This window comes from Dermacentor silvarum, chromosome 6 (genome assembly GCF_013339745.2).
Source record: "Dermacentor silvarum isolate Dsil-2018 chromosome 6, BIME_Dsil_1.4, whole genome shotgun sequence".
NCBI lineage: Eukaryota > Metazoa > Arthropoda > Arachnida > Ixodida > Ixodidae > Dermacentor > Dermacentor silvarum.
Genome location: NC_051159.1, coordinates 39191058 through 39209602, shown reverse-complemented (window position 1 = coordinate 39209602; position 18545 = coordinate 39191058). Strand labels below are relative to the sequence as shown.

At 45.5% G+C, this 18545-nt stretch overlaps 1 protein-coding gene across 1 annotated transcript in view; it reads left to right on the top strand.

Moving 5' to 3' along the window:
• LOC119455443 (E3 ubiquitin-protein ligase TTC3-like) overlaps window positions 1–15600 on the top strand; it is a 123282-nt gene extending 107682 nt beyond the window's left edge. The window contains exons 29-33 of the mRNA XM_049668775.1: window positions 380–462; window positions 950–1085; window positions 2454–2507; window positions 13235–13453; window positions 15388–15600. Coding sequence (XP_049524732.1) covers window positions 380–462; window positions 950–1085; window positions 2454–2507; window positions 13235–13453; window positions 15388–15477 — 582 coding nt within the window. The 3' untranslated portion in view covers window positions 15478–15600. The remainder of the gene's footprint in view (window positions 1–379; window positions 463–949; window positions 1086–2453; window positions 2508–13234; window positions 13454–15387) is intronic.
• The last annotated feature ends 2945 nt before the right edge of the window (window positions 15601–18545 follow it).

Genomic DNA, 18545 nt, shown 5'->3' with positions numbered 1-18545 from the left:
ATATATTGCTTTCAATACATTGTTCGACGGACCGCGGCGGCTACTTCGAATTATCAAAAATTTCGAATTAACGAGCCTTTACTGTATATCTTTATTTCTGTGTACCCAAGTTACTGATAGCTTGCTAAAGTTTTGTTATACAATGCTAGAAGACTCTCAAGCATGTGCAGCATTGTGTTTATTTAGCAAAAAATTTCTAAGCACTAAATTTCGTGAAAAATTGACATACAATATATTTGGCTTCCTTGTCCCCCCCTTTCTTAATTCGATTCAGTATTCTATTCGGTATTCGCACATCCCTAGCAGTTATCTGTAAGATTTAGGTACTTTTTAGTGTCAAAAGCTCTGTAACAAGCATCGTGCATAAATATGCTTTCAGGCACCCCACGAGGCACCTGCGCAATCGCAGCGAAGCGAGAAGCTTATGCGCAAGCTCATGGATAAATATCCCAGTTGCTCTCGGTGAGTGCAGATTCTGCTGCTCTTCGTTATCGCTTGCATAATGTTTGAAGCATTTATTTGAAAGTTGTAAAAACTCTACCAAGTGCTTCTCGCACAGAGAAGGGTCACACTTGGCTAGTATGGATGTGGGGAAAAAAATTATTAAATGTTATAATTTGTTAAGTTCTGTTGGAATTCTGAACCTAGAGTCATTAACGCCAGGTCCAGCAATAAGGCTAGCATAGCTCGCAATCGTACCTAGCAATAATGCTAGGTATGATCATCATGCTCTAAAAAAAAAATAATAATAATAGAGTCCGACACACATTTGTTCTGCTTGTTCTCATGCGTGGCAGCCGCAGCGGTGACGGAAACGAAGCACGCCATTGTACTGTGTCATTATGATAAACTATGATAATCCACAATTCAAGCAAATGCATTTTGACCTGTATTCATTTTGCTGACTGCTCAATTGAGTCATTGTTTTCCCTCCATGTGCACATTCCAGTGAGGACATCCAGGCGGCACTGAAGCGTGTTCACAAAGCAAAGAGCTTCAAAGGTTTAACCATTGCAGACATCTTCAAGGCCACATCAGAAGTTCTAGATGAAACATTCCCACGTGTTGAGGCAGGTAACCCCCAGGTATGCAATCATAAACTGACTGTTTGAAACAGATCTTGAAGTAACATTAATAGGGATACCCTGATGAACCACTATAGGACCTGCATAATCCTGAGGTCATTGTAGCACACGTGGAAATTGTCGCCGACAGCACACTTTTCAGACCTACTTTGGTTATTTTGGTTCAACATGGCACTGCCAATCTGGGGCAGATAATATACTCGCTTCTTTTTATTCTGTTATAATTTGTCTTGTCATTGCTGTTGATGGTGGTGCAACAGGCTTAGATGATAGAGGGTGAAAAGAATGGAATTTGGATATAAATTTTATGCCATCTAAAATGAATCTATGTCCACTGTGTAAACAACATTCAGCATCTCTAGTTTGTGTTAGCTTCATTCCCCCAAGCTTAAGGGGGGATGGGCAGTATAACGTATGTGAGGCTAGTCTGCTAGTCTTACATGGACACTTTTGGTCATCATTGCCTTGGCTACCGCTTTTTGACTGCACATATGGACGCTTTATCACTTGCATAACACTCAGCATCTTAAATTTGGGAGCATGAATAATGAGAGAGAATTGCAGAATAACTTGGCACACTGGTAATTTGATTAAACCTTTAAGTGCCAGCACAAATATCGAAAAAGAAGTGTTCAGAAACTAACACTTTCTTTAATTGCTTATCTGAATACCTGAATTTTTGCAGATTTAAAATATGTGTGACATGGGGGTAGTAAATTCATACGTTATCTAAAAATGCAGAAGTGTAAATCGAGGAGTCGCTGCCGGAAGGTTCTGCCCATCTAACTTTGTCCACTTCTGCACCGTATCAAAACTATCATCGTAATCGGTGACATCAGAGTCACTGATTGTGTCTATAGCACTAAAAACACTGCCATCATTGTCAATAATTTCATGCAAAAGCAAATCATTTTCGGAGCTTGACAACTCAAGCAAATAAAAGCCCCGCTTTCGCGACAGGTGTGGCAACATACAACTGGCAACTGTGACTTTTAAAATATCTGGCTGACGAAAGGAGCCAGTAGGCCTTCTAGCAGGGCCAGAGAGGGAACTCTTTAAGGTCAAAACAGATTTGGCAAGCCCGGCTCGTTACCTGCACCTAGAAGAACGCCAAAACATGTGGATGAGGCAGTTCATCCTTGGCATTTTTTTGCAGAAAAAAGATATTGAAACCGAGTAAGACTCATCTACGGCATTTAAAAATTTTAATCTGCACTAAATTAAGATAACATCAAGTTCTATTTGTAATGATCTCACGCGAGATGTGTGAAGTGAGACTTCGATGACTTCATCGATTGTGTAGCCCCTCTTGCCTGCTGTGTATGAAATGAGAAGTATAGATTGCTCATGAAAATTCTTTTGTTCCAGGCAGAGGAGGACCACAAGGTGCCAGCCAGAACAACGCCATTTGCTGTTCCACAGGTAAGTGCAGTGAAACGTACGATGGCAACGAAAAAGATGAGTGCATATGCCTGGCAACCGGAACAGCGAAATTGTGACGATTGAGTGCTGCTGGTACAGGAATAGGCAGATAGCTTACTGGGCTGTTTAAATGTTGGCAGCGCAAAGGCAGTGAGTCATCGTCTATTGCTCGTTTCAGCAGCTGCGAGTCCATACAGTGTAGAGCACTCCACGGGCTGATTTTTTTCAGCCCGGGCCCGGCCCGGGCCCGTTTTTACGTCGGTTTGCCTGCCCGAGCCCGACCAAAAGTTTTATGGCGAGACCCGGGCCCGGCGCGGGCCCGGAAATAATCTACGTTACCCGCCCGGCCCGGCCCGAGCCCGGCTCGAAACCGGCCCGAACCCGGCCCGAACCCGGCCCGAGACCGAAAAAGATCCCCGAGTGGTATTAAACCAAAATAAAATACAAGAGAGAATGAAAGGAATTTATTCTTGATGCATAAATACATGTCACATGCAATTATGAACACCATTTGCGCGGTCTGAACGTAAATACCGGCGCGCAAAGTAGTACGAATGACCCTGCCAAGCATTATTGCCAGCAGTTTCCAAGGGCGCGACCTTGATGCGGCCCAATCCACTTCTATCGCAGCGCCGCCACAGTATTTTTCCACGTCGGGCACCTCACTGCAAAGCATGTGCCGCCCCAGCTGCTCGTCCCACTCAACCGTATGCTAGTACACTATAGCCGAAAAGCAGCCACGACCGGTCGTCAGCGCAGCGCATGGATGGAGTAAATGGAGAAAGAAAGCTTCTCGTTCCTCCATGGTGCAGCGTAATGCGCTGTTGCTAGGCGGCCGGTTGAGAACATGCAGGCAATCATGGATGGACGCAGTGCCACATTTCAGCCGCGTGACGAATTATCTTACCAGTCGTCGTTTCACCAATTCGTCGTTGAAGAATTAGCAAGTCGCGAACGCGCTTGCACCACACTGAAAGCATTAATTACAGTGATTTAGGTAAGGAATACAATGGCATCCTTTGGTTTGAGGCGACTTCGGTCTTTCTGGACTTTTACATTCTGTTCAAACAGCGCAAAATACGACGGAAGAAAAGGGAAGTACACAGGAGTAGCACTGCTCTAGCTTCCATCTGCGTCGGGGCAACAGGTTTTTCAGAGTTGAGACGTGCGAGGATAACTCGCTGCACGTTACATGCACACCACCAGAAAATTCGAGCCCGGCCCGGGCCCAGGTGAAAAAGCACATGCCGTGCCCAAGCCCGGCCCGAGCCTGTTAAAAAACTGCCTTACCCGGCCCGGCCTGGGCCCGGCCGGGTAGGGCCGGGTAAGCCCTAGCCCATGCAGTGCTCTAATACAGTGGAATCTCGATAGAACTAACACTGATATAATGAATTATGGGAAATAATGAAGTAAATCTAAAATGGTTCTTCTCGACATCAGCATGTAATGATTACTACAGTTGAACTTCAATCCGACAAATTATTGGTTATTGACACTTGTACTTGTTTATCTTTCACTGGTGACCGCTTTTCACTGGCTTACAAATGTTAAACATTATCGCTCGGCGCAGAACTCGCTGCATGTATCGAAGTTTCTCGAATGTTATCAATGCTTTTATCCGTTGTCTATTGTCACAGATGCTTATGTAATTTGATTGTATGAGCGACGTGAATTGTCTAGTACACTTTCTGGAAGACACGCGGCCATCAGGGATTACTTTCGAACCTTCGATTACTCGTGTGTAAAAGCCGATGCGTTTCGCTACTATCATTGTGCTTCGAGTGCAACTTGCTTTTGTGGGCACAGTCTCACCCAGTAAAAAGTCCATTTTGTCATTCACAGTTTTGCGACTGTTTTCTTCACCATCACTACTACGTGACAATATAATGAAGTAAATTTGAGAATTAAGCTTGACGATTCGTTGTCTACGCTTCTACACTATTGAAACGTAATCAGTATGCAGAAAAGTCAACATGTATCTGTAGAATACCAGAGTTGCAGTAACGACAAACCAACAAAGATTTAATGGACCCTTTGTAAAGAATGGTGACGCCTCCCAGACCACTTAACTGTAGATCAGGGGTTCTCAAGCATGTGCGTTCCAGGGAACCCTGCTAAGCTTCATGAAGTGCCAAGGAACCCCCCCTCCCCTTTCAGTAGATAGATTAGGCATAGCGCGTTTGGGGCCGACTGGGGTGTTGGGCAGGCTATTTTGACGGCAACACATGCAACCCACGTGGTCCAAACTGGATGCAATCGTTATGAGCCAAGAGAAGACAGCATCGCAACCAAGGCATATATGAGTTGTGTTCAAAAAGAAACCGAACTTTTGCTATAGTACCTTTGTTGCTTATGGTACAACATTTTAAGTTCTGTCCCCTTCAAAGTAGTTCCCTCTACTGGCAATGCACTTTTCCCATCTTTTATTCCATTTTTGGAAAGCCTCCTGGAACGCACTTTCTGGAATGGGGCACAGGTCTCTTCTCGCATTGTCCTGGATCTCCTCTATGATTTGGAAACAACATCCTTTCAAGGTGGTTTTCAGCTTGAGGAATAGAAAAAAAGACTGCTAAGGCTAGGTCTGGAGAATATGGTGGGTGGGGGGCACAACAGGAGTGTGGTGTTTCGCCAAGTAGCTGCGCACAAGGAGCGATGTGTGAGCCGGGGCATTGTCATGATGCAACATCCACGCCTGATTTTCCCACAATTCAGGCCTCTTACTGCGCACAGAATCTCTCAAAACATGCTAGGATTCCCTGGTAAACTTCTTTGTTTACCGTCTGACCATGTGGCACAAATTCCTGATGGACAATGCCTTTGCAGTCCAACCAACATCACCTTCATTTTTGACCGACTCATGCATGGTTTTTTCGGACGAGGAGAACCTTTGGCCACCCACTGCGATGACTGTACTTTCCTTTCAACATCATAGCCATAAACCCATGTCTCGTCGCCTGTTATGATGTTCTTAAGAAAGTGTTCATCGTCATTGGCAGCAGCGAGCAGTTCCTGCCTGATTTCAACATGGGTCTGCTTCTGTTCGTCAGTCAACAATCGTGGCACGAATTTCGCACTGACACGATGCATCCCAAGTTTGTCACTCAAGATTTCATGAGATGATGCTACGCTGATATCCACTTCGTTAGCGATTTCTCGAACAGTCGAACAGAACGACGATTTTCACGAATCACAGTTCGAACTCTCTCGACGTGGTTATCATCTGTGGACGTGGAAGGTCGTCCAGGCTTGGGATCGTCACCGACCGACATTCTTTCGTCTTCAAAACGCTTGAACCAATCAGCGCTGCGTGTGACTCATACAGCCCTCCCTGTATGCTTGGCTAAGCAACTGAAATGTCTCTGTGAAAGTTTTCCCAATTTTGTAGCAGAACTTCACACACACACACACACACACACACACACACACACACACACACACACACACACACACACACACACACTTCTTCCAATTCCTTCATTGTCACTTTGGCACCAATCCAAAGAACAGCTTGTTCATGTGCTCACTTCAGCGGCTGTAGCTCGCCCAGGGTGCATACAGGTCCTTGAAATCCTGGAATTTTTTTCCTTCCTTGAAATTCCTTGAATTTCGTGAGCAATGCACTCTGATATCGACATTGCGACCTGCTTTCTGTGGTCGATTGGCATCGATCTGACATACTCCCCATTTCAGAAGCAATACGCTGGCACGAGCACACATGCTTCCGTTTTGCAGAACTGCGGAGAAAAAAATAAAAGGCTTCACCGTGTCAAACCATGAACGGAGTGAGAGATGCGTGCCGTGCTTGGGTGCTGGCTCGGCTGGCAGTGTTTACGCTGCTTTCCTCACCCTATCGTTCGTTTCACTCCTCGCCCGTCGGTCTGCCTTTTCCCACTTTCCCTCTTGCGCGCGAGGTGAAGCTAAAGAGAGCTAGCTATAGTGGAGCAACTTTACCACTGATGCTCAGTGCCTTTGTACCTTCGGGTGGAGGTTTGTTATAATATTATTTATGATAATATAAGTGCGATAACATTATGCTGAATGTTATGGAAATGTTTGATGAACGAACCCAGCTAATACTGCAGAAGCCTGAGAGCTGTTGTGTTATCTTTTACTATTGCGGACTTGAGAAGTGATCAAGACATGTTTTACAAAATTGCAATATACTGTACATCTATTTTTTATAATATAATGGATGTGTAGCAAGACTGAATGGTATGAAATGTTCGGTAAACTTGCCCAGTTAATACTGGAGAAGTCAGAGTAGCTGTTGGGAGCATTCAGTGTGTTTTGTGAACTTTTTTTTTCTTCGGTATTGTTGTGAACTTGCAAAGTGATCAAGGCTACACAATATTAACATCATTGGGATATGCATTTATTTCTTTTATTTTAGCGCAATAACCCTATGCTGAATGTTTTGAATATTTTTGGTGAACTTTACCCAGCCTATACTGGAGAAATCTCAGCCGCTGTTGTAAGCATTCATTTTGTGGTGTGATATTGAGAAGTTAACAAGGCTAGACATTTTATTATAATTGTGATATACATTTATTTATTGTAAGTGCAATAAAACTAGTCACTTTTGGAAATGTTAGAATAAAGAAATCCTACTTTGGATGCCGCTTTGAGTCCTTGAAAAACCTGTTACAGGTCCTGGAAAGTCCTGGAATATCCTTGAATTTTTTCCTTGGAAACCTGTACGAACCCTGAGCTCATCAACGAACGGTCGGAGCGAAACGCGGCAAATGGCAGTTTGTTCTTTAAACCTGCCTCTACATGTGCTCAGTAGCCGCAGCACGCTCCCTCTGCTGGTTGGCACGCTATTCCAAAAGTTTGGTTTCTTTTTGAACACACCTCGTACAGTCACCAACCGATTTTCCAGACCTCGCGGGGACCAAAAAATAGTCAGAAACATCAAACAGTCTGAAAAACTCGTTCACCCAAAAAATAAAATTTATTAAGCTTACAGTGGCATAACAAAAAAAAATCTGATAATGCCCTGCCTCATACCATGCTTGGAGGCGATCAGATTTGCTTGGATTTGCGCAAGACTGATGTCGTCTCCGTATACAATTGACAAGAGCGTCATCACGTTGGCGATCTCCGTTGGCAGACATCGTCATGGAGATAGAAGAAAATTAATTGAATTCTGGGGTTTTACGTGCCAAAACCGCCATTTGTTTATGAGGCTCACCGTAGTGGGGGACTCCTGATTAAAGGCGCGTTCACACTGAGACATTCGGCGTCTGGAGCGGCGCGGAACCCGGTTCGGCGGCGGCGAGATCCGCCAGAATAGCCCTTTCCGCGCCGATCGGTCTCGGACCGATTTTTGCGGCAGCTGCCGCCGGATTCCCTCTCCGCGGATCAGTCGGACGCGCGCACGTTATCGCAGTCGTCGAAGTCTGTCGCGACGTCGGAAATGCTGATTGTTGTCACGAATAACAATACATCTCAGCTTACTCTCGGTAGTACTCCACGTCGCGATCTCGCAGAAGGTGTAGTAGTTTGGTGGTGTGACCAAGCTTTTCGCGCTCTTGCAAAGCAGGCCGAACCCATCACCGCCGCTGGCGTCGTCTCTTCTGCGAATGCTTCTGCGCGTCATGCATCGCCAGAAAGGTGCTTGCCAACAAGCCTAGCAGTACTGCCTCTTCTTGCTCAGGCAGGGTTCATTGCCGTTGCTTGCAGCGATGAGGAGCAAAATAAAACCATGCGAACTTTACGCGAGCGGAGGTAACTGGGCAGTTTTGAGGCTGCGGGCACATCCGGTATATCCCGCGCTTGTTTGGAGGTTAGCGCTTTAAACCGCAGATGGCGCTGTATCGCGCTCCGGCGGCGCGGTGGGCAAGCAGTGTGAACGGCGCAAATTTTGGTGGCAGGAGAATTCCGTTCGCTGTAGACGCCAGATTCCCAGTGTGAACGTGCCCTAAGTGTAACCGCCACAGGATCCTTAACGTGCCCCCAATGCACGGGACACCGGCTTTTTGCATTTCGCCGCCATCGGAATGCGGCCGACACGGCCGGGATTTGATCCCGCGACCTCGTGGTTAGCAGCACAACACCAGAGGCGCTAAGCCATCACGGTGGGTGATCAAAGAAACGAGCCCCGTTACTTTGCACCACTTGGCTCTCATGAAGGCATAGGAGCTGGCACCAATCCCACAAATGCGAAGCCGCACAAACACACACATATATGCGACGTCTCCAAGACGCACCTGCTCTGCTCTGCGGTTACTATTTCGCACCACGCATAAAATTGTAACCCAAACAAAACAAAAAAAAAGGAAAAAGGGGGAGGGGGAAACTGAAAAAAAAAAACTTATCCCGCATTAAGTGATTATGACGATAGTGCTGACCGAAAAAAAAAGAAAGAAAAAAAGAAAAAGGGGGGGCCATCCGCTGGAGCATTTTGTCAGCAAAGGAAGAGCTGACATGGCCTCCGAGACGAGAGGATGGCGCGCAATATCAATAGGCGACCCATAAAAGAGCGAGAGATTCAGGGATACGTCGTCTGCTCGCTGTTTCCGGTTCGAGGAAGCGCAGCCGACGCCACCACTTCACCGTTAAAGCCTATTGATGCGCTTGTAGTCTGGCTTTGTTGCACTCGAAGATTACCCGGTTGCAGGCGCCTAGCAAAACCATGTTCGGCTGTTCAGCCGTTGGCTGCTCAAATTCAAGCGTTAACTTCAAGCATCCCTTGCTGAGTCAGCTGTGCACAAGCATCAGAGGCATGGCTGCGACTTCCAAAACTGTAACGAGGCAGAGACCACCCGTGAACAAAAAGAAAGTGAACGTATTCAGTGCCACTTATCAGGTGGCGATGAGCTGTGTAAGGGCCGACACGGAATGATTCCCCAAGATATTTTTTTCTCTAACATTTACTCAAGCAACAATAACTATTTCAGTACTCGTATGCACATATAGAGGTATTATGAAACATGATTTTCCGGTGCAAATTTAAACGGAACACAGCGAGATACATACATAATACTCGTAACCAATTAGCCCTCCTTAGTTCCTTGAACACAGATACAGGTAATGCGCAGCCGTAATATGACGGCGATAAGGCCATTGTTTGTGTCCCCATCTTGTCGACAAAAAAGCGAGAACTTCTAACTACGTACCACTTCAAATGAACCTCGAGTTTTGACCAAGAAATGCTGTTGACAGCGCGTAGTTTTCAAACCTTTTCAGCACTTCTTTTCTAATCACGCTAGCTGCGCCATTACCGACGATACCGGTTGCAGCTACGATCACAGGGCAGTATTTACTAGGCTGCTATAGCCATCGCCTCAGCACCAGATTTTCTAAGTAATGTTTCTATACGCTTGATAAAATGACTGACCCGCATGCAGAGCACTCAGTGACAGTGCGTCCAAGCAGCGGCAAGTGTAGAGCTAAACCTGACAGAAACAACAAAAAAGGTTGCCGAAACGAAAACCAGAGTTTATGAATAAAAGCGTATCCTTACCTTCACTGGCTTGTCATCGTTGCACCTAGAGTGAACTGAAACCTAGTAATCAGCTGCATGAATGGTATGACATTGCTGGTTGACAAAGCGGACGTGAAGCTTCGCACAACTGACAGTTGAAACCGTGTAGAAAAACACGTGCGCCGGGCATGCCCGATGCCACCACGTCGTCCGTCCAACCGGAAGCTGCTAGCAGACGGTGCGCCCCACAATTCCCTGCGATTTCTCATTTTACGGGTCACCTATTGATAGCATGCGCCTCCCAATCTTGGAGGCTATAGTGGGGGCCACTGGAAGCCAAACCTGGCCAAGCCAGCGCCACATCCAACATAGCGGCCCCAAAAGCGGTTAACGTGGCTCGGAACAACCGATTTAGTCCGGAAAGTTGAACTTTGGGGCCTAAATTCGTCCGAAAAATTGGTCGCGAAAATGTATTAGCTCAATGGGAACCTTGTTGGTTCATTTATGAAGTCCGGAATATCCAACAAGTCCAAATTTTTGGAGTCTGAAAAATTTGTCGGCAACTGTGCCGAGAAAGAATGACAGTTTTCAGTGCTTATCGCACAGGGACACTTATAACATTTCATCACATTTCATAATTAGTGCCGACTCTACTTTGAGTACAGTAAAACCATGTTAATTCGGATTTCACAGGACCAAAAATAATGTTCGAGTTAACAGAATGTTGAATTTTCGAGGGTATGAAGAAAATAAACTGATGCTTATTACGTCAAGACTTTTATTTACTGAATGAATCGGCAAATCCTGTTTCTATTTTGCACAAAAGTAGTTCAGAAGTTCCAATTCTCGTCATCTCGTGACTGATTAGCGCTCGAGCGGCAAAGGCCTCGAGACTTCCTTCGCAGCGCGTGTCATCATCTGAGACACACTTTTTACTACCATGTGCGCATCCCAATTATTTCTTCGCCAGAGCTGGTCGCTAACAAATTGTCCGTCCATCGCATTGTAGCCGGTGCTATTCATCTTCGTCAGCTTTGCACTGAGTCAAAGCGAAAATACTACTTGCTGCGACCATTGCAAATGAAACATCGGCCGCTATCGACGCGATCATTGTCGGCGACGTGGTTCTGAAGACAGGCGGCCGACGCACACACCACGTCAAAATGAAACTACTGTTTGCTGCAACAAAAACGGACGAAATGGCTGTCGATTGTGACGACTACGCTGTTGTGAAGGCACGCGGACAATGTGCGCACAGAGTCGAAACTACTGTTTGCCGCAGAAGGCATGCGGCAAGCTGCCAACGCACTGTTACGAGTGGCAATAAACGCAAGAATAAAGGCTATAAGGGCACAATTAGGCACGAAGCATTTCGTCTTTGCTGTCAGTCACGTATCACGTACGATTTCTACTGATGACCATGGCGATTCAGACTGCGCCGCTTCGTTTCAGTCGGACGCTAGTGCCGTTTTTGCTGTTTTGCATCACACATTTATTGTTTAATCCTCTGACGTATATGTCAGCATGCATGCTATCGGCACCTATCTCCTATCTACAAATGGGAGAAATGCGCATGGTGGTAAGTTATGGCCTCCGAGATTCAGGTGCAGAAGCTTAGGTGCACTGTCCGTTTTTGGAGGCTGGGTGGCTACAAGCTGCTGGCTGATCTATTGCGCAGTTTGCACATTTGTGTTATGCACTGTGATGTGCTTTTTGACACTCGGGCATGGGTAGTGAAGGTTCTTTGGATCGAGCGCACCTCGCCGTCACAGCCACTTGGCGAGCGCCTAGTGGACTTTGAGAGCCCATGCTGTAGATAACTATTTGGTGCAGATGCAACGACTGTTAACAAGTACAAAAGCTGTGTGCTATACCGGGTAAAATCAACAGGCTTTTTCTTTCTTTTTTTTTTTTTTTTTGTACCCATCGTGGTTGTTTAGTGGCTGTGGTGTTGTTCTGATAAGCACGAAGTCACGGGATGAAATCCCACGCATGGCGGCCTCATTTTGATGGGGACGAAATGCGAAAACGCCCGTGCACTTCGATTTAGAGGCACGTTAAAGAACCCCAGGTGGTCCAAATTATTCCGGATTCCTCTACTATATGCCGTGCCTCATAATCAGACCGTCGTTTTGTCACATAAATCGCATAATTGTTTTTACTTTTTTGCGACCCTGAATCTTTATTGCTATTGCGAATCAATATACCCATGGCACGAAGGCGTAGCAGTAAAAGTTAAATTCTAATCCTAAAATGGTTTCTCACTTTTTCTCTGAATGTTCATTCCAGAAAGTCAACACAACTAATGAAAATTGAAAATTATTTGAAGAAAGCATGTTGAATTATAATAAAGTTTTTAGTCTACGCCCAGTACCGTTACTTGTGTTTATGAATTCTTTTTCACTAATGCAGTCGACTCCCATTAATATTACCCTTGCGGGACCGCAAGTTTTGGTTGAATTATCCAAAATTTCAAATTAACAAACGACGGAAAAGTGAACGAATTAAGACTGCCATCATCGACGGACTACTACAATGCTGCAGTATTACAATAACTATACATGTCATTGTTGCTCAGTGGCCCAGAGACTTCAACAATATCGTCTGTGCTGACAAAATCGTCAAAACGGACATCGCCCAGGGCCCAGCGCAAGTTGTCACCATTGGTGCAGAGCGAGTCGCTGCCCTCACTATTGTCGCCTAGGGAACCAGCAATGCCGTCTGCTGAATTCTTTGTCTTTTCAAGCTTTTAGTGGCCACTGTGTGCATGAGGGGGCCCAGGCGGGGGTTTAATTGCCTTAATTAAGCAACATACTTTTTTGTGTTCAAAGTAAGGAAGCTTACCTTCCATAGTAATGTATAGTTTCTTGCCGGGACTTTCCATTGCATTTGAATTAAGTGTATAGTGGAACTAACCGAAGTTGACTGTGCATGTGACCCAAGGCACACTGCAAAAAAAGATTGTCTGGTCCTCAGCACCACCACTGGTCACCAATCCGGCCCTCTGACCAAAAAGTTTGGAGGCCCCTGACCACATGCATATATGCTATGCATTTTGGCCTGTGGCCAGGCTTGGCTGCAGCTGACTAGCCAACGTCGTCAATCCCATGCCTTTTTTTTAATATATATTGCTGATATAAATGTATATGATAGTGAATATCAGGTATAATGAAGTGTTTTTTATGTCAGATGCAGGTTTGTTATAACAAAGTTTAGCTGTATCACAACCTTTGCTTGAACTTGCAAGAATGCCTTTGCATTTAGATGTGTGTCCAAGCTTATTACTTGCTGTCTGTCACAGCAACCTAACAAGCCGCGGCCGGTGCTGAGGGCAATGCGGCCCAGCCAGGCGGCCATGCCCCAGCCGCCTGTGCAGCAGCAGCAGAAGACATGGACCAGCCGCCACGACTCGCAGCATTCGTGGAATGGCAGCACCACTCAGTGTAGCATCTGCCTGGAGGACCTCAACGGCTCCAACAGGGAGATGCGCACCTCTTGTGGACACTGCTTCCATGAAAAGGTGCGTGTGAGGGTGTTGTTTGTGTGTCCCACGGTGCGTGCAATTGCGCGTTTGCAAGAGAGGGTGGGTGTGTGAGAGAGAGTTTGTGGGTGTGTTAGACAGTGTGTGTGTGTGATAGAGAAGGCATGAATGTGTTTGAGTACATGCACTTGTTTTGTGGGAGAGAGAGAGTGAGTGTGTGTATGAAGGGAGGTTTTGCAGAAGTATACTGGAGAGAGGGAGTTAACACAGGAAGCTAAGCAAGTTGGCAAGGCTTTATGAATTAAAACGAGCGCAAAAGGTTGCAGACAAATAAAAGGATGGCAATCAACACATGCCCACAATAAGAGTGCTGTGTTGTATATGCTACACGGTAGATTCTTGTGTGGGGATCTCACTTTTTCATAAATTGGAGCCCGAATTGTTTGGGTGCACCCCTTGCACAAGTAAAAAGTAAATTTCTATCTGCTTCGAAAAAGAGACATGCTTGCTGCTTTAGGCGACAACCTTGGGAAGCCTTTATGTCAGCTTTGTTTGCTACCCCATTCATCATTGCTGACAGGTAACCAAAGAGCTGGAGCAGCTGGAATCTCGTTCAGCAAGTTTCCTTCACCACTCGCATCCAGAAGTGCCACGTTGGGCAGCGAACAAAGACAGCAGGATGTAGGAGGAAAGAAAGTGTACTGTTTGCCGCACCTTCAGTGGATGGTGCCGTAAGCATGAGACTGCACAAATACGTGTTTGGCAGTCTGCTCACAAATCTGTACTGGCAAAACGGAATTTTTTAATGAAGGCAATTTGTCAGTTTCACGATAAATTAGGTAATTTAATATTGCTATCAGTCATTCTAATTCTAATTGACGAATATTTAGAACTGCTCTGTTGGACCCAGCAAAGTCCCATGTATTTCGATAGAGAAAAACTCCCACGAATTCGAACTCCGAAAACCCACGCAACGGCTATTTTGAGCAAAATCCCATTCCCATGCACCGCTCTTTGGACAAACTCGAGCCAACACCCTAAGTTAGCACCCTTTGGGATTTCTCTTCACCCACAACAATAATCGTCATCTATCTTCTATCTTGTGCGCATTTCCTTTCTTTAACACTGCGTGCCTGGTAGTTACAGGTCACAAACGGCATGCATGTTATCAGCGTGACAGCATTCTCAACAGGAAAGTACCAAAGTTTTCGAGAAAGGAAGTGCAAGCAAAGCAGATGTTGTGGGACAAGATAAGCCCCAAAGGGTGCAAACTTTTTAACGAGTGAAAGACGAGTGTTCGATGCATCACTAGCCGTAAAAATGGAAGAGGAAAGACGCGTGGGGAGCTGAGATCGAACTGGAGCAAGCAGAGCAGTGCACCCCCGCGCACGCTGGATCACATCATCTCAAACATTATCATGTGGGAGTATGGTGCACGTCAAGCCATCATTCTTCTCTGGTCACCCTTGCACCCACAGCAAATCACAGGCGTAATCTTGTAAGGCACCATCTTGTCAGCCTTGGACTTTATACGGAACCTAGGAAAGATGAGACTTTTTCAATGCTGTCTAATGACTATTTTGGTTTTGTGCACTGTACTGCACAATTTACCGGGTGCTATAGTTAAGGGGACCCTCCTTAGTTCGAACTCTGTTTTATTCGAATAAATTTACAGTCAGCTTGGAGTTGAATTAACAAGATTCTACTGTAGCACATTTGTTCAGTTTCTCTTCGTGGAGCTGTCGTGGCGTTGTGGTAACACACTCTACCACTGTGTCAAAGGTATCATAAATAAATCCTGGTAACTAGAGCGTCTAGTATTTTTTTACAGTATTTGATGATAATGGCCGCAGATGATAGTGCTATTTTATAGTAGGGGTAAAGCCCCTAACAGTGAATAGCCCGTCACGGTTATCAAAGTGTGTTGCTGTAAAAGGTGGAACACGAAATTTCGCTCTTGTTCTTATCTGCAGTGCCTGCAAGAATGGTTCAAGACGGACCACATTTGTCCCAACTGCCGTGCGCATACTCTTTCGGACAAAGACTTCCCAACATTGGGCTAATGACCATCCCGAAGGGGGCCTATTTTTTTTACAGATCCGGTTTGTACATTTATTGCACAAGAGCTGCGATAAATATTACATCTGTGGCCTTGCAAGTTGCAATAAATGGCTTTTTTATTACAAGTGGCTCGTTTTGTTGCAGCATAGCTTCATCAATCAGTACTCGATGTACATATTTAAGAAAGCAAGAACAATTTGGTTTGACTGTAAAGAACTCTCGTGAACTTACACCAGAAAATGTTATGTAACAAGTTTTGAAGGCATTGCAAGAACAGTAGGTATTGCACCTGACTCCAAGGTAACCAAATTTTTGTTGGCTAAATTGGTAATTTTTATTTATTTTTCATTCTCTCGATTCTTTCTTGTGATACATTGAAATGTTTGCTTAGTAAAAACTAAACTTGTTTTCCTGTGCCAGCCTTCTCTTGGCCAATCCCCCACTGTGTGTATGTTGACTGTGGGTATCTGTAACGGAAATCTAAACTAGGGACGAACAGGAAATATGGCACGAGAAGGTGGAATAGCAGTAGACCTGGTAAAAGAAGGCAGGGTTATTGAACATTTCTTATGCAATGCCTCACGACTTAAATCGGCTCGAGAGAGCAGGCTGACTCTAAAGAATATTAAAAAAAGGTCACATCTATGTTGTAATTAGAGTTATTGAGAGATCTGTGGAATGTAGCCTGCCCCTGTCAGGCCTATAAAGAATATAAAAAGGTATTCAATTCAGTGCAGATAATGGCACCCGTGGAAGTATTGCATAGTCATGGAGTAAATAGAGCTTACACACAGGGGTGGGGCTCCTATGCCAATTGTGCCATTTTTATACAATCGCATATTGCTGTGCCAAACACAGAAGATTGACCGAAATTGTGCCATGCTGCGCCAGTATGGCTTCGGCATGTGTGCTCCGGCAGTGGCTGCGAGCGGCTAGCGGATTCGTTCTCCAAAAAGAGTGCAACCGTTTAAATTCCGCACACTGCGCGATGGTGCCTCGTGCACAGTTTCTCATAATTTTTCCCCCTTAGAACACTTCACTTCTCGGCGCTTCCGGTAAGTGACCGGCACGCGCGACCACTCCCAACTGTTGTTGCTGCTGATGGAACAGTCAGGGCGGCTATACTTAGAGTGTACTAGAGTACGGTTGAGTGGACCGAGTGGCGCGGTGCTCCCTAGCTGAGGTGCAAAACAACGAAAAGTAGGCTGAGGGCGCTGTGAGCGAACTAGATATTAGGGAGGCGCGTGCTGCAGCGGGTTCAGCAGGTGGGTGTCTTTGTCCCCAGGGTCAGTATGCCGTAAAACTATTCTAATCTGTTTTTCATGCCCCTATGGGCGAGGCATGAGCCATTTGGCCTATCACGAAGAGCTGAAGGCGGATTTGGAATCAAGTCGCATTTTCGCCCGAAAGGCGAAGCATCGATTGCGATAGCAAATTAGTAGACAGCTACAGGAAGTGAGAACAGTAGTTTTATCGACCATATAGACTTGTAAACATTTGCTTACTAACAGTAAATGCATGGTGTCGCGCACAAAAACAAACATGGGCACATCTCACTCGATGACTGCGGAAACTCACTGTGAGGACGCTGGAGTAAGGAAGCGCAACAGCTGCAGCGAGCGAATTGACTTTCGTGCTGCCTCTCGCTAAAACGTGAACTAAGCGGAGAGAAAACTGCGCACACGAAGCTATCAGCACTCGGCGCATCGCCGCATCGATGCTTTCAAGATGGGGCCTGCGAGGCCACACCATACGCAGCAGGCGCCGGAGTAGAACGCCCCCTCTTCCCCTTCCCCCCCTGTGCCTTGCGCACGATGGAAGACGCGCGCTTCCTGCACGCTTTCACTTGCACGTGCGGCACGTGGCGATGATTTTAGCGCCCTTAGACTTTATACTAGCGCCCTTGGATTTTATACGGGACACCGCGCAACGGCGATGGCAGAAATGCACCTGGAGTGTCCTTATAATTGCTATGGCAATAAAACAGATTGGAATAGTTTTACGTTATACCAGCCTAGGGTTGACTGGTTTTATTGGGCTGCGGTGACATATGATGACCCAAAACTATGTTACAGTGTCAATTGGACTACATAATTTCAGAAAATTTTTGGCTATCATCATGAGTGTCGGCGCGGAAATAGGTAGTTCGATTGTAGTGCCACTGATGTTTTCGGCTTTACAGAAAAGCATGTGCCGTGCCGCCGCTCGACCCACTCTTCCATATGCTAGTACGCTATAGCTACAGTACGCTATAGCGCGTAGTAGAAGCGTGCTTTGTGTTCTTTTATTCTGTGTTTCATCATGGTTACGAAGAGCGCTTCCATATTCCATTATTCCACCAACATTCAGATTGCCCTGCTCCAAATTGTTTCAAGCTACAAAATGAAATTTAGTCTGCTCCAAGCTGCTCCAAAATGCAATTTTGTCTGCTCCAAACTGCTTCAAAATGCAATTTTACTTGCTCCAAAAATTGCTCCAGAATGACTTTGGGTAGTCCCACCCCTGTACACAGATACTTTAGGAAATGTATCCACAGTTACGATAGTTTTTCATACAAAAAAATTAAGAACTATGATGCGAGTTGAACACGAGCACAATATCGCAAAGTATTCACGACTTGCAAGAGGTATGGAAGACGCTAGGTTAGGAAGGATTAACAGGGAACATGTTGTGCAGACGTTTTCTTCTTCAGCAATGTTAGACTAGCAACATATCATTGAGGACTTAAATCAGCCAAGTCTAAAGATTGATATGCAGATAAAACACTGTGAAGGGGACATCTCTTTTGGATCTACCACAACACTTTGTTAAATTTCAAGCATCAGTCCATCCCATGTTACACCCATGTTCCCGTTTTCCCTGAAGACACTGCAGTTGCATGGTGTTTTCTTGCTCAAGTTGCTCGTGATATCGCTGCGGGATGAAGTGCTGTGGACGACTCTTGCTTGCGAAAATCCTCATCCAGCCAAATTCCAGTATATCTTTTATATCTAGGTTCGAATGATAGGTAGAGCAGTCAAAGGGACCTGTACCATGAGAAGGAAATTTCCTGAAGAATAAAAATAGGTTG